General features: G+C 43.2%; 1 protein-coding gene across 1 annotated transcript in view; it reads left to right on the top strand.

The window, feature by feature from the left end:
• DEF6 (DEF6 guanine nucleotide exchange factor) overlaps window positions 1–7,809 on the top strand; it is a 133,640-nt gene extending 125,831 nt beyond the window's left edge. Inside the window, exon 11 of the mRNA XM_083173130.1 lies at window positions 7,490–7,809. Within this exon, the coding sequence (XP_083029256.1) occupies window positions 7,490–7,632 (143 nt within the window). The 3' untranslated portion in view covers window positions 7,633–7,809. The remainder of the gene's footprint in view (window positions 1–7,489) is intronic.
• Window positions 7,810–16,431: the final 8,622 nt, after the last annotated feature.

The raw sequence follows: 16,431 nt of genomic DNA, 5'->3' as shown, positions 1-16,431 counted from the left end.
GGTGAAACCCCTGGGGGTTTGAAATGTACACTATACCCCTAGATGAATTCCCTGAGGGGTGTAGTTTGCAAAATGGGGTCACTTGTGGGGGGGTTCCACTGTATTGGTGCTTGGGGGGTCTTGCTAATGCAACATAGCACCCACCAACATTCCACCAGAATCTGAGCTGCAAAATCCAAAAATCACTCCTTCCTTTCTGAGTCCTGCCATGCACCCAAATGGTATTTTTTGGTCACATGTGAGGCATTGCCGTACTCGGGAGAAATTGGGGCACAGATTTTGGGGTGCTTTTTCTCCTTCATACCTTCTGAAAATGAACAATTTTGAGCCAGAACTGCATTTTTGTGTAAAAAATTTAATTTTTCATTTTCACTGCCCAGTTGTACCACAATTGGTGAAACCCCTGGGGGTTTGAAATGTACACTATACCCCTAGATGAATTCCCTGAGGGGTGTAGTTTGCAAAATGGGGTCACTTGTGGGGGGGTTCCTAAATTTTAGCATCTTATGGTGCCTAGAAACCTACATGGTGCCTAAAAAATAATCTCATAAAAAGGAGGCTCCAAAATCAAGTAGGTGCTCCTTCTATTATGAAGCCTGTGGTTTGGTCAACGTGCACACTAGGGCCACATATAGGATATTTATGAAAACAAAAGAATTGGGGGAATCAATTTTTAGTCACATTTCTCTAGTAAAATGTACTGTGTTCCTTAGAAAAATGTATTAAAATTGCAAATCTGCAAAAAAAATGAAATTTTGAAATTTCACCTACACTTTGTTTTAATTCCTGTGAAACACCTAAAGGGTTAACAAACTTCCAAAATGCTGTTTTGAATACTGTGAGGGGTGCAGTTTTTGAAATGGTATCATTTATGGGGGTGTCTCACATACAAGTCCCTCAAAGTCACATCAGAACTGAACTGGTCCCTAAAAAAATCAGTGTTTGAAATTTTCTTGAAAATTTGAGAATTTGCTATTCATATTGTAAGCCTCCTAGTGTCCAAAAAAATTAAAAGGAAGTTGAAATAATGATGGCAACATAAAGTAGACATATGGTCTATGTTAGTTATTAACTAATTTGAGTGGTATGATTATTTGTCTCACAAGCAGAAAATTTAACATTTTGCAAATTGCTAAATTTTCCATTTTTTCACGACATTTTGGTATTTTTCACAAAAAAACACAGACTGTATCGACCCAAATTTACCACTAATTTGAAGTACAATGTGTCACGAAAAAACAATCTCAAAATCACTGGGATAAGTAAAAGCAAAAAAAAGTTATCCCCACTTAAGTGATACATGTCAGATTTGAAAAAAAGGGCTCTGTCAGGAACGCAAAAACTGGCTCTGTCAGGAAGGGGTTAATAGATGCACAGGAAGCTGCTCTCTGCTGATCTACCCGATCTGATTGTGTATACTGCACTAGCCCTGGGCTCCACCTGTGACAAAAAGTTCTAGATGGAGCTTCATAAGCTCCAATGTGCTGCAACATTGTGTTTTGTGCCACTTACACATCATCCCAGAGGCGGATTGGCCCACCGGGAAACCGGGCCGTTTCCCGGTGGGCTGGACCAGATTTCACTCTGGCTGGGCCGCTTACCTTTATTAGAAGCGGCCGCAGCCCAGCCTGGTCACAAACGGAAGCATTGCCCAAAACAAATATGGAGGTTTTCTGTAGCTATCCTGGCATGAAACTCAGCTTGACCTCTGGATACTATCCTCAAGCCAACGGTCAGAGGGAGCGAGTTAATCAATCTTTTAAACATGATCTACGGATATACTGTACATCTCTAGTCTTAAGAACAACTGGTCGGAAATTTTTGCTTCTAGCGGAGTTTACCTACAATAATGCCTACCACTCTTTTACTACTGTATCCCTAGTACTGCTATCCCTAGTACTGCTTTTTCTTTGCCTATGGTTTCCCAGTTAAATTCCATCTGGAGGAAAGTTCACCTTGCCCTGAAGAAAGCCTCCTTCCAGGAAAAATTTTTGCAGTACCAGTGTACTTTCAAGGTGGGATATAAGGTCTGGCTATCCACACACGGAGGCTCTGTCAGTCCTCTTCAAAACTCGGTCCCAGATTAATTGGCTCATTCCAGATAATCAAACAAATTAATCCAGTGGCTTTCCAGTTAAGGTTACCCAGATCTATAAAAATCTCTAACACATTCCATTGCTCTCTGATAAAGCCATTTTTAGTTTCCCAGGGTTATGGTCCAGAAGAGAGTTCATGGGTCCTGATTAAATGCACATATGCGGCGGCCATATTTGTGTTTGGGCAATGCTGCACTGTCTGTGGCCGCTGGATGCCGACGGAAGCGCGGCGGCGGTGAGTAATGCCCGCACCCCCGCCACACTCCCCCGGCCGTGGCGACAGCAACCCCCACCAACAACACCCCCCCCCCCCCTGGCTGGAGGCAGCAACCACCACCACACCCCCCAATTAGGCCACACCATCAGATGCAGACATAGATGTGGTAGAAGTTTTGAGAGGTTTTCGGACCTACTGTATTTACCAAATATTATTTGCAGGATATTCCCCAAAGAAGCCATTTTTAGGAGACACCCAACCACACCCCAAAGGTTTCTATAGAGACTGCAATCAGATTCATCAAGCTCTAGTCTAGAATGCAATGTAATCCAGAACTTGGGTCCGATAGAATAATACGATCTCTAGACAGCATTATCCTATAGTAACCCGCGGGCTACCTTTTTGCAAACTGAGCATGTGCAGTGTGTGGCAAGGACCCAAACCAGGAAGTAGTGTTTCTCCTACTCCAGGATGGTAATGGGTAACCATGGCTATGTAACACTGACACGGCAAATCCGCCCCTGCTGTCATGATGATGGGTCTATTTTTATGTGGAGGGCTGGAGCTGCAATTCCATTTTCCCCATTGTTAATCTGGCCCTGCTTATATGTTGGGTGCTTATCATTTTTTTATATTGAATTCTCTGTTAAGGTGTTAGTGTAGGTCCAAAAATTGGATTATTGACTGTAGGGAGTATAATTACAAAAGGGCAGGTTTATAGGAGTGGAGACATTGAACATAGCAATCAACCATCTTCTAGTGATTTATCAAACTCTTTCTAGAATATAGTAGCTAGTACCTGATGGTTGCTATGGGCTAAACATGCACTTTACAATACTATACCAACTTTGTGACATTTAGCTCTTAAGGTGCCCATAAATGGTGCAATGATCGCATCCATTATGGGCTGCATCGTATGCGATTTGCATGCGATCCGATCTGTGGGCAGTACAAAAAGTATGTGCAGCACATACTTTTTGTACTGTGGAATGCAATGCACGCGGGAGCGCGCATCGGAATGCATTGCACGGTGCTATCGCACTGTGTATGGGCACCATTAGAAAATTTGGGTAAGGATATATTCAAGCGCTGTCTGTATGTGTTCTCTTCACTTCTCCCATCCTCGTGAGTCGATATGCGGAAAAAGAAAAAAGAACACAATGCGTGGAACTGTATTTTTCCTTTAAAACATACAAGGTAAATTGAAGTAGAACGTACCACACTCACAAAGGGAGTGTGTATTTCAAATACGTAAAGGTATCTTTTTTTCAACGATAGTATAGCCTTCACCAAATCCACCCTGGTGTCCAATGGAAATAGGTTGGGCGTACGTTTTCACTCACAAGATAAAGATATTATAATACATATAAAGGTTTCTTTTCAAGGCAAGCGTACCAATGACTCACAATTGGCAGGAATTTTTAAAGCACATCTGGGTTTCTTTAGTTTGAAAAAATTGGTACTTGTGAGTTATCCGGGCTGCCGATTTCTAAATCGGGTCGGATCGGGCACATCGCATCGCATGCGACCATCGGATGCGATGCGATGACCCGATTTTTCCATAGGAATCAATGTTAAAATGGACTGAGTCCATTTTAACATGGAATTCAATGGGAAAAAGGGGTCCTTTTCATACCCCTACTATCCAAGTGGGCATGGAGTTGGATATAAACCTGTAGCGAGCCACCGAGCCCGAAGCGTGGCGAGCGTAGCGAGCCCCGCGAGGGGACACAGAATACCGTCCGCTCGCCACGCTTCGGGCTCGGTGGCTCGCTACGCTCGCCACAGGTTTATATCTAACTCCATGCCCACTTGGATAGTAGGGGTATGAAAAGGACCCCTTTTTCCCATTGAATTCCATGTTAAAATGGACTCAGTCCATTTTAACATTGATTCCTATGGAAAAATCGGGTCATCGCATCCGATGATCGCATGCGATGCGATGCGATATCGCATCGCATCTGATTGTATGCCTTAACTTAAGGCATACAATCAAAAAATCGGCAGCCCAGATAACTCACAAGTACCAAAAAATTTATTTTTAATGCCAAAAAATTATTAAAATACACTTAGACCATAGGTACACTGTAAAAAAATCCAAAGGTGGGTGATGGATGTTGAATGGGACTCACACTAAATATGCACCAAAAAACTCTCCGGATAAGCTTAGAGATGTCGGTGAGTGAACACCCGGTACCTTTGTTTCAATGTCCAGCATAAACACAGAATGGTCCAAAGTTTAAAAAAGAGGTTGTGCAGATCCAGAAAGCCAGCCAACGCGTTTTGATTTAGAATCTTTTTCAAGGCTTTCTAGCCTTGGGATTTTATAGTTAGATGATTGTTGTACCAGGCATTGGAATTTCAGAAGAGCAGTACATTTAAAGTGTATTTCTTGGATAAATGCAATGTCAATGTTATCTATCTACACTTTCTAGCCTTGTAGCCTTGAAAAAGATTCTAAATCGAAACGCGTTGGATGGCTTTCTGGATCTGCACAACCTCTTTTTTAAACTTTGGACCATTCTGTGTTTATGCTGGACATTGAAACAAAGGTACCGGGTGTTCACTCACCGACATCTCTAAGCTTATCCGGAGAGTTTTTTGGTGCATATTTAGTGTGAGTCCCATTCAACATCCATCACCCACCTTTGGATTTTTTTACAGTGTACCTATGGTCTAAGTGTATTTTAATAATTTTTTGGAATTAAAAATAATTTTTTTCAAACTAAAGAAACCCAGATGTGCTTTGAAAATTCCTGCCAATTGTGAGTCATTGGTACGCTTGCCTTGAAAAGAAACCTTTATATGTATTATATTATCTTTATCTTGTGAGTGAAAACGTACGCCCAACCTATTTCCATTGGACACCAGGGTGGATTTGGTGAAGGCTATACTATCGTTGAAAAAAAGATACCTTTACGTATTTGAAATACACACTCCCTTTGTGAGTGTGGTACGTTCTACTTCAATTTCCCTTGTATGTTTTAAAGGAAAAATACAGTTCCACACATTGTGTTCTTTTTTCTTTTTCCGCATATCGACTCACGAGGACGGGAGAAGTGAAGAGAACACATACAGACAGCGCTTGAATATATCCTTACCCCTGTTTTATTTACCATTGTTTTACTTGTTTTGGTTGAACAAGTTTTAGGTTATATTGAGCTGCTTTTCTGTTTCCTTTGCGCCTTGGAAACCTCCAGTATTTCATATTACACCATTAGAAAATTTGGCAGAGCTTCCATTCACTGCATAATGAGCCATATGATATAACAGATACCTTTATATACTCGAGTATAAGCTGACCCGAATAGAAGCCGAAGCACCCAATTTTACCACAAAAAAAATGGGAAAACTTGGTGAGTATAAGCCGATGGGAGCTTTTTCAGCATAAAAAATTTGCTGAAAAGGTTGGCTTATTCTAGAGTATATACTGCACTTTCCTTTAGTAGTAATATCCTTTGCTTCTTACTTGGTCTCCATGGATCAGATGTTACAGTTAACACTTAAGTCTGGTACTAACTGGGGTGATATCAGCCCGATATGTTTTTTTGCAGGTGCTAGTAGTCATTGGGTCTCCCTGGTCTTTGTACTGTTTTACAGTCGTCAAGCGGTTAACCAACCATTGCCACTGGTCAGCTGACTCCTGCTCCTCCAATCAGGGTCTCCAGTCCTGCCAGTTGATTCTTACATCCAATGGCCACATATTAATGTGATAAAAGGACTTCTAATGCCACTTTCAATCTTACTTCTCAGCTATGTTTTGGCTCCAGGATTCTGTGTACAGTTTTCTTTGTTCCCAGCCCTAACTCTTTTCCTGTGCATTGCAGGTTTTAACCTGCTCATAGTGGGGCAGATGTATTAAGCCTGGAGTATTAAGACTGGTGATAAAGTGAAATGAGATAAAGCACCAGCCAATCAACTCTCAACTGTCATTTTGAAACACAAGTCATTGGCTGGTGCTTTATCTCCTTTCACTTTATCTCCTTTTTATCGCTTCTACACTCGATACTGGCTACCTGATTTTTGTTCCTGTGTTCACCAGTTCCAGTCCAGCCAGTGTAGAACTAATATACATCCAGTCTTCTCTGACACATATTCCTGTGTTCTCTGGTTCCAGTCAGGCTAGTAAAAAGACACAATCATCCAGTGGTCTCTGCCTCCAATTTCAGTATCTTCTGACTCCAATCCGGCCTGTCTAAACCTTAAGGTCCCTATACAGAGTTTTGACTTCTCTGAGGGACAAGTTGGACCTGATATCCCTTCAACTCACCCGGCAGCTTTCCGAGAGGGCTTCATGCGCTTGATGTGCCATTTTTTACACGCAAGTAAATGACTCTGTGTGAGCTGCCGGTGGGGAGGAAATGAGGAAATTTGAAAACTGCCATTAAAAAGAATGGGGGTCGGTGATTTTTTGAGAGGGCTCCCTGGGTCATGGTTGTACGACAAGTATGACGTGAAGAGAGAAACTGTTTTTTTTTTTTTTTGTGTAACTGTTTTTTAGTAGATAGAGCACTTCTAATTTTTTATCTAAAAAAATGCTTAGTCGTAGGGGTTCAAGAAACTCTCACTCACAGGTCAAAAAAAGGTGATTAACCCTGATTTGGAAAATAGAGTTTAAGAGTATTCAATCACCGGCGACCATCTCCCCATGGGGCAGATGGCCACCGGGCCCTATTCAATGCTTTCTTCCCCAACAGCATTGAGCAGGGTATCTCGGCAGAACCAGCCCGACTTCACAAGCTGTCGGGATCGTACTGCCGAGAACGGCCGGGAACACGCGGCCACGCCCCCTTCACATCACGCTGCAAGCGGGACATTGATCCCGTCGAGCTGCCCGAGAATGGGACAGGGTCACGGCGGTCGAGCAAGCTCGACCACCGTGACCTACAGATTGAATACCCCCCTATATCTTTACTGAATATTTAGCAAATGAAGTGTCTAATTCCCTTTACATAAGTATAATGACTACTTGGGATTTTATAGTTAGATGATTGTTGTACCAGGCATTGGAATTTCAGAAGAGCAGTACATTTAAAGTGTATTTCTTGGATAAATGCAATGTCAATGTTATCTATCTACACTTTATTTTAATTAAAACTGTATGTAGCCATTTTAAACTCCTAACTTTGCACTAACAATTAATATTTGCATTCTTACAATATCTTTCTTCACCTAGATAAACGCATCAGTACATCTGGTGGGTTTCAGGGATTAAGGGGTGTACATCTCGCTCGTCAGGAATCCGTTAAAAGGATGGAGACATCAAATGTAAAAGAATCAGCCCAAAGTATTGGAGAGCATTTAGAGAACTCACGATAGAACCTATAGATCATCTATCAACCATGTGGCTGCACTTGTGTGGATAAATATCAAATTTTAATGTATATTTTCACAAAATGTATTTGCGAAAATGCTGTAATACTATATTTAGTTTTAAAACCAATGTGGTAATATAAAATATTTTGTTACTTTCAAAATAAAATCTTGAATATACTGTATTGCACGCTCTTCATAGGTTTCTGTAAAACAATGCAGTATAGTAGAGAAAGTTTGTCCTATAAGGCACAGATAACACTTCCAGGAGTTCCATGAGTGGGGAGAAGTATTGGAAGCAAGAATGAGACGTGGTGATCAGAGAGAAGATTTGCCATAAGTATAAGTCAGATCTAATGCTGGACATGCATCAGAACGATTTGCAGTACGAATGCACAATTTCGATGGCTCTTACTATACATTTTATGTTCTTTTGTGCATATTGGGAGGTGTTTTTCAGTAAGATTACGATCCAATTCACAGTCCACAGGTCGTGGGATCTATTCTATGATCTAATGTGTTGCACATATTATCTGTCAGGATTGGGTGCAGACCGTGAATTGTTCTTTCACATACAGTCAGTCATCAGATGGATCGTGCAGCCTGCGTCTTTTCAGTGTAATTTCCCCAGACTCTTCAATCCCGGTTCCTGTGATCCAATGTGTTCTGAGAGGAGCACAGGAAACACACTCTTGATTTTGCAAGCCTTCTGTTAGGGATGCCACCAAGGTTGTATAGATGACGCTGTTGCACTTGCCCAGCAGTCCTTAAAGCCAGTGTAAAATTGTTGCTACGACAAATTACAGGCACTACTTAGGGCTTCTCTCAAAAAGAAGTAGTTTTAATTAAGGGACAGTCAGTCCCTTGTATGTAAAAAAATAGAGAAAAGAAACAAACTGCGCTTTATGGGAAAAAAGGAGATGTCACACAGCGTGCTTAATTCTATACATTTAATGACACATACTAATACATGGAAATTAATTTAACATTAAAAACAATATTGTGTGATCACACGTCAGCCGTAGACACCCCATTTCCTCTAAACCCATTTATGTGGACTTAGCTGTCGATTACAAAAATGGATAACTGAACCAGAATGTGTAGTTACACCATTTGTGGAGCAGCTCTTGTTCACCACAGGACAGAGAGCCGCTGCACCACTTCAAAGGGTGTTCTCCTTTCTATCTGCAATTAAGCGCAGGACTTTCCCACAAATAATGAGTGGTAAAATCAAAACTGTCCACCATCACATCTACACAATTGGTACAACACAGTCCATTATAGGAATGGGATCCTATCCAAAGAGAAAAAATAGGAGTGTCTACCCTTTTTCCCTTTCCCTTATTTATTTTTTATTGAATTCGTTCATTCCTTAATAATAAAATGAAGAGAAAGAATGGCTTTACAAAATTGCTCCAATGGGATCCCAAGGCAGGTTGCTAATGTATAGTTTTTGAATTTCGAAACTTGGTGTATATAAGATATGCAGCAAAATCTCCGAAAGCAGCATTTTCTTGAGTTTTAATTATTTCTGTAATGACAGTTACCCGCCAATTTTATTCTTCATTGCCAACAGTGGGAAGAGACAGAGAACCTCACCACCAGCCCGTGATCATGCTACTTTAGGAATGCAGAAGCAGGTAGCTTTAATGTCTAAAAAATTAAGGGGTCAGTAGCACATTCATGGGGTGTGGGGGGTCACCAAGGTACATGCACCCCATGTCATTTAGGAGATTTCTTTGTTATTTAAGGCTCCCCTAGCCGGCAATCAAATGGACCGTCTGCGGTAATCAAAGGGACCTCTCAGCGCAATCAAAGGGTCCTGCTGCCAGCTTTAAAAGGGTCCTCCCACAGATGCACAAAACCGAGACCCCAAGGACAGGTGGCGTCTCAGGCGCTTGATAAGCTGCGATGTTCGCAGCTTACCGAGCAAACCTGAATCAGGTCCCTAGTTAAAAGGAAGCTGTATTCATAAGCAGCAGGGAGAGAAGCAGAAGGGAGTACAGATAGAGGAGATCCGTCTAGCATCCCGGTGGTCAGGATCCCGGCATTCACTAGATACAAACTACAGAAAGAAAAGATTGCCTCTTTCTTAGTGCACAAAAAGAAAGAGAAATAATATGTATTGATTTGTCTTTATTAAAATCTACATTTTATGAATTATCATTTAAAAAGTGTCATGAAAAGAGAAATATTTGAAAATACATGTTTACAATAAAATAATATAAAAAATGATTGTTAGTGTCACTGTCTTTCTTCTTTCGATATTTATTTTCAATGGTATGTCGTATTAGTTGGAGTGTAATATTGAGATTAAAGTTTACAAGCTTGAGAAACTTTAGTATTGCAAAATAATCCAGAAATAAGGTAAGTATTGTAAGGTGAGTATGGTTAATACATTCTTAGTGATCAGTGGGTTTCAGCCCCACAGAGGTTTCAGTTGTTAAACTCCAATAGTAAGTGTGATGTCATGAAATATAAAAATTATTTAAAGTTGTTCAATTGACAATATCAGGATATTTATCCCTATTTTGTTAGGAAATGGATTTCACAAATATTGTATAGTTCATACTGATATTTGGCTGTTTATTGGAAATAAGACCATATATATCTGCTTCCTGTATTATACTTTTTTTGCAGGTATAAGCTAGTATGACCGTGCTATTCTATATCCACCGCAGGTATAGTTTGTTCCTTAATGATCCACTTATAAGTCATGTTTCCTGGTTCATTCGGCCATGAATTTATAGGTTCTGCCAAAATTGCAGGTATGAGATAGAAATTTGGTTTCAAATAACAGTTATGCTAGCAGGTATAAGCTAGTATGAACCTGCTTTTTGTTAGCAATTAAAGCTAATGTGACCCTGCTTGTATATGCACTGCAGATATATCCTATTCCAAAGATAGTATATTTCATGCATGCACAGACAAATATATATTGTGTCCAATAAATGATTATAAAATGCCTCTTGATGTTACATCCTGCTGGGTATGGGTCGACCAAATTAAGGTTGACATGCATTGGGTCAACCACAGAAGGTTGACACAAAAAGGTTGACATGGCTAAGGTTGACAGGGTCAAAAATAGGGTTGCCAATCCCGGGATCGGCAGGATCCCGGGATCTGGCTCCCAAAATACCGGGGTTTCAATCCCGGGATTGTCGTTTCGAATCCCGGGATTTCACTGCGCACTCTATTTTATTCTCCAGCCACGCCCTAGTGAATGGTAGTGACATCTGCCCTATCGGCAGATGTCGGCTCTAAAAATACTCATTTTGACCTTTTGAGTGTCGACCTTCCCAGTGTTTGCCTAATGCTTGTGGGGACCTTTTGACCCTGTCGACCTTAGCAATGTTGACCTCTTTTAAGTGTCAACCTAAGCCCTGTCCACCTTCAGTGGTCGACCCAATGCATGTTGACCTTAATAGTGTTGACCTAACCACCGTATACCATCCTGCTTGCCGTTTTTCTGCCCGTTCTTGTACTTCATTATATTGAAATATTGTATCACTTTAGATTGTTATCTCATTGTATCAGAATGTGTGTATTTTTCCTGTTAATTTGTTTAAGATTCAGGGCACGCTGCCAAGTAGGCTTACTGCACATACACAGACAGCTGTGCAATGAGCGCTGATGTGTGATCCCACATCATCACCATCAGATGATATTGGAACAAAATCCTGGTAATGGTTCAGAGCAAATGACCGTTGACCATTTGCTTTGAAATGCTGGAAAACTGCCAAAACCTGTCATTCAGATATTACGTCAATCGATCTGTAGATGTATGGCCACCTTTAGGTTCTGTGTAGTCATATTACCACACAGCCTATTGTAAGTGCCATCAACTGGTTTTGAATAATTTAATCCAAAACCACAAAGGAAAAGAAATCAGTTGTTAGAGATACACTCCTCCCTCCCCTATAAGTTTATGGGTTAAAAAGTATTTTCTTTTTCTCTGTCTCCAGTCCGGAGACACAGCTATGATGGGATGTAGGAGGGGTCCGCAGGAGCCAGGCACCTATGCTTCAAGTCTTTGGGAGCAGGCTCCTCCCTTTTGCATCCCACAATGCCTAAGTTAGTTTTAGGTGCCCACAGGAGTAGGTGCTATGCTTCGCTGCAGCTGCGTTTTTTTTCATTGTATTTTTACTAGTGGAGATAGGTTTTTTTATTGTTTTATTAACTATTAGCTAGTGCAGTTTTTTTTTCCAGCGTGTAACTTCTGAAGTTAACACATGCTGAGAGCGCAGCAGAGGCTGACAGAAGCGCGTCCCGTCAGCTCTCTGTGTGCAGTGGGAAGCGACTGCTCCCTCTGCACAGCGCTTACCTCACAGAGGTTTCCTGGGCTCCAGGGGGTCCCAGCCATCGGCTTGCGTAGAAGGGGATCTTGGGGACGGACTCCCAAGTGATGGCGCCTGCCATCTTGGATTGAGCTTGAAGACTGAAATCCCCTAGGGGAGTTGACATCTTCTACAGGAGTCCAGCACTGCTGGACAACTCCAAGTGGTCCCATTGTAGGGGAGTTACTGGAGGTGAGGAGAGGCACTCTTGGGAGCGGCTGAAGGGGGAAAGGCGCCAAAAACGGCAACCCTCCCTGCTGAAGCAGAGACTTGATCTCTTCCTGTCCTGTGCTCTGGCGCCATTTCTCTCTGCTGCGGAGCTGAAACTGGGCTGAATCTGACACAGAGGTCTCTCCTGGAAAGTGCTTCCCCCGCTGATCGCTGGCAACAGAGGAATCACAGATAAGTACACTGATACTTTACTCTGTGCTTTGCCTGGCATTTTGCATTGTTTTTTTAACATGATTGACGAGTGCACTTCTGTTGCTGGGGAGGAGGGAGAGAGGGACACGTTTTATTGCAAAAAATGTAAAGCTGTATTAACATGTGAACAAGGGGACCAGGAATTGTGCCCTTCCTGTGATGCTGTTCCCTGTGGGTTGCGGACCCTGAGGTCTGAAGTAGCTGAACCTGCCTGGGCTGCTGCCTTAGGAAGGTCCATGAATGCCTTAACAGAGGCTTTGAACAGGCAAAAGGACTCTTTGTTGGGGTCTCCTGGCCATGTCCATTCTTCTCAGGCTTCTGGGGGGTCGGTTACCCCAGCGCAGGGGGACCACATTTTACTGCGGGCTATGCAGGATACTGCGCAGGGTGTACATAAAATGACATCCCTTATGGAGCAGTTTACCAAATCCTCTGAGGATATGGCGAATAGACACGCTTTCTCTACCCCCCTCTTTTGAATTTAGATTCTGATGATTGGGTGTGTGAGGAGGATTTGGGGTGGAACCAGAGCGAGGAAGCAGATTTCTGGCATTGAGGATTTAATTTTGGCTGTTAAGCAGGCTTTACATTTAACTGACGAGGAAAAAAACCTGCGCACTGTGTGTTTAAAAAGACTCATAAGGATCCTGTGTCTTTTCCTTCAGATGAAGGGATGGTTTCTTTGTTAGGGGAAGAAGGAAAGTCCCCAGACAAATGTTTGTTAATGTCTAAGGCCAGTATTCAATGAGAAAAATTTGCCTTGTTTTATGGCAAGTTTGTGCTATTTTCGCGTTGGAAGGAGCATTTTGCTCTCCAAAAGTGAACCACCCTATTCAATGTGATATTTTCGCCGTCTTTTTAAGTGATTTTCGCCGTGTCTCTCCGTGTAGCAATTCTCCATCTTTTCATGGAGAACTGGAATGTGAACTTTTAAACTAAAAGTTTTTTTTTTTTTAATTTTGGTGTAAAAAAATCTGGATTTTTTTTCTGTGAAGGGGCATGTTATTTTTATTCATGTGCTTATAGCACATGAATATATATTTATTTAAAAAAAAAAAATTTTTTTTTTCTTTTTACACAGAGCAGCCAGCAGGGGGCCGGAGCTCTCGAGCCGCTCATTAGATATTCATATATTCACTGCATCCGATCATTACATATGCACGATCGGGTGCAGTGAATACTGGGTCCCCTGCTGGCTATAGGGGGGGGCAGCTTGTGCTGCCTGGGTCATGGGGAGCCCTGATCCCCTCCACATATGTTCTGGGGCAGCCAGGGAGACTTTAATCTCCCTGGCTGCCACCGGCTCCCTGCCAGCTCCCTGCCGCGGACGCTCGTCCACAGCAGGGGTTAATACTCGCCGCGAGTGGTGGCGAGTCTTAACCACATTGAATAGTGGGAGCAGGAGTGGCAGCGAGCCCTCCGGAACAGGGCGAGTGCATGGCGAGAGAAAAAATCTCTCGCCATGCACGGAGAATATTTGTAATTGAATACAGCCCTAAGAAATATGCAAATATGTACCCCAAGCCGGAGGATCATATTAAGATTTGGGAAAAGATTCCATTGGTTGATGCATCTGTGGCCAGATTGTCAAAGGCAATGCAAAATGCCTCACCAGTGCAAGGTGGTGCGGCTTTTAAAGACCAAGTGGATAAGAAAGTAGAAGGTTGCCTTAAGGCAATTTTTGAAGGCGTGGGGTTCACGCTGCGTCCCATTATTGCTTCGGCTTGGGTTGCGAAAGCAATGGTCAAATGGGCAGAAACGTTTGCCAGTCAGCTCCAACATGATGCGGATGCCTACACATTAGCTGAGAAGTTGAGATGTGCTGCTGAGTACATCTGTGAGGCTGGTGAGGAAGGCACAAAGATGGCGTCTAAAGTTTCTGCAAACTCCCGTCACAGCCAGGCGGGCACTTTGGCTAAAGGCATGGGAAGCGGATAGTGAATCCAAAAAGTCCTTGGAAACTCTACCCTTCAAGGAGGAGTTGCTCTTTTGTTCTGAATTAGAGGACATTATAAAACAGCACTTTTCTCCCTACTACTCCTAAGCCTTCAGGATCCAAATTTGGAGTGTTTAAGCCGTCCTTTCATCCCTCCTTTCGAGCTGGAGCGTCTAACTGTGGACAGGCAGGGCGTGGAAGATTCCAGGCCGGTAGAAGAAGGACTCCAAAGGCAATATTTGGAGTCTTTGCAAAGAAACATGCAGCAAAAGGTGAGGACAAGTCCTCTGCATGACGGGGCGGAGGCTCCCTGTTCTGGGATCAGAGTGGGGGGTCATCTCCTGCAGTTTCGGGACAGGTGGAGAGAGTCCACCGGGGATCCCTGTTTTTTTTTCCATTGTTTCCAAAGGTTACCGGATAAATCTCAGGGGTCCTCCCCCTCGCAGATTTCTCCCTACTCCCTTGCTGCGGACCGCATCACTGAGGTCCGAGCTCCTGGGAGCAGCCTTGTCTCTCAAGGAGAAAGAGGTGGTGGTCCTGGTACCTCAGGAGGAGAGAAAGAAGGGATTTTATTCTATCCTGTTCTTAGTACCCAAACCAGACGGGTCTTTCAGACCCATTCTAAATTTGAAATCTTTAAATCTTCATCTTTGGGTGGATCATTTTCGCATGGAGTCTCTTCGGTCAGTGCTTTTAAGCATAGAGCCGGGAGAATTTCTGGCATCAGTAGATATTCAGGATGCGTACCTCCATGTGCCTATCCACAAAGAACATCAGTCCCTGCTCCGGTTTGCAATCGGAGAGAATCCGTGGCAGTTTCAGGCTCTGCCATTTGGGCTGGCAATGGCCCCGAGGGTGTTCACAAAAGTGATGGCAGTCATGGCTGCAGCCCTCAGGCTGAAGGCAATAATAATTATTCCTTATCTGGACTACCTTCTATTCAAGGCGGAGTCAGCGGAGAAGCTTCAGAAACACCTGAGCATCGCAACATTTACGAGAACAGGGGTAGATACTAAATCTACCCAAGTCTCATTTGACACCCACACAGAGTCTGCGATTTCTGGGGGTGATTCTGGATACACACTTGCACAGGGTTTTTCTGCCAGAACCCAAGGCAGTGGAAATTCGGCAGATGGTTTTGAATATTTTGCAAGCACCTGCACCTACGGTGTGGCAAGGAGTACGGTTGCTTGGGAAGATGGTGGCAACGTTTGAGACTCTTCGGTTTGCCACATTCCATTCAAGAATTTTCCAATGGAACATCCTGTCATGTTGGTCGGGGAATGCAAAGACCATGAAACAGGAAAGATTGCTTCTGTCTCTGGAGAGAATCGCTGATCTGGTGGACAGATGTGGAGATTTTACAGCTGGGACGCTCCCTCCGATCCTGGGATTGGCTGGTCATCACGACCGATGCCAGTCTAAAGGGTTGGGGGGACGGTAGTTCTTCATCTACGGCTACAGGGCCTATGGTCAAAAAAGGAATCCAGGCTTCCCATCAATATTCTAGAACTTCGAGCTGTCTGGAATTTCGTTGCTGCAGGTGGAGGAATTCCTGAGAGGTTCACCCTTGCGGGTACAATACGACAATGCCACAACAGTGGCCTACCTGAACCATCAGGGCGGGACACGCAGCATGATGGCAATGAAGGAAGTCTCCCAGATTTTCACTTGGGCAGAGAGCAACATTCCTGTTTTGTCAGCTGTCTTCATTCCAAGGATCAGGAATGTGGAAGCAGATTTCCTCAGCAGGCAGACACTGCTGGAGGGACTATGGTCGCTTCATCAGGAAGTGTTTCAGGAGATTGTGGATCGCTGGGGCTTCCAGACATAGACCTGATGGCGACAAGGAGCAACTGTCAGGTGCCGAGATTTTGCTCTCGAGCAAGGGATCCATCAGCTTGGGCAGTGGATGCCATAACAGTTCCTTGGAATTTTCACATGGTTTACATATTCCCTCCGTTTCCCATGCTGCCGAGGGTATTGAAGAAAGTGAAGGGTCAGGGAGTGCAGACTATTCTAATTGCCCCGGATTGGCCCAGGAGGTCGTGGTACTCGGACTTACTAAAGCAAGGACCGTTTCTTCACTCGGACCCTGCTCGTCTCAAT

Source organism: Crinia signifera, chromosome 2 (genome assembly GCF_055691185.1).
Source record: "Crinia signifera chromosome 2, ASM5569118v1, whole genome shotgun sequence".
Classification (NCBI taxonomy): Eukaryota; Metazoa; Chordata; class Amphibia; order Anura; family Myobatrachidae; genus Crinia; species Crinia signifera.
The sequence above is the reverse complement of the archived record's forward strand: the minus strand, read 5'-3'. Positions and strand labels throughout refer to the sequence as shown.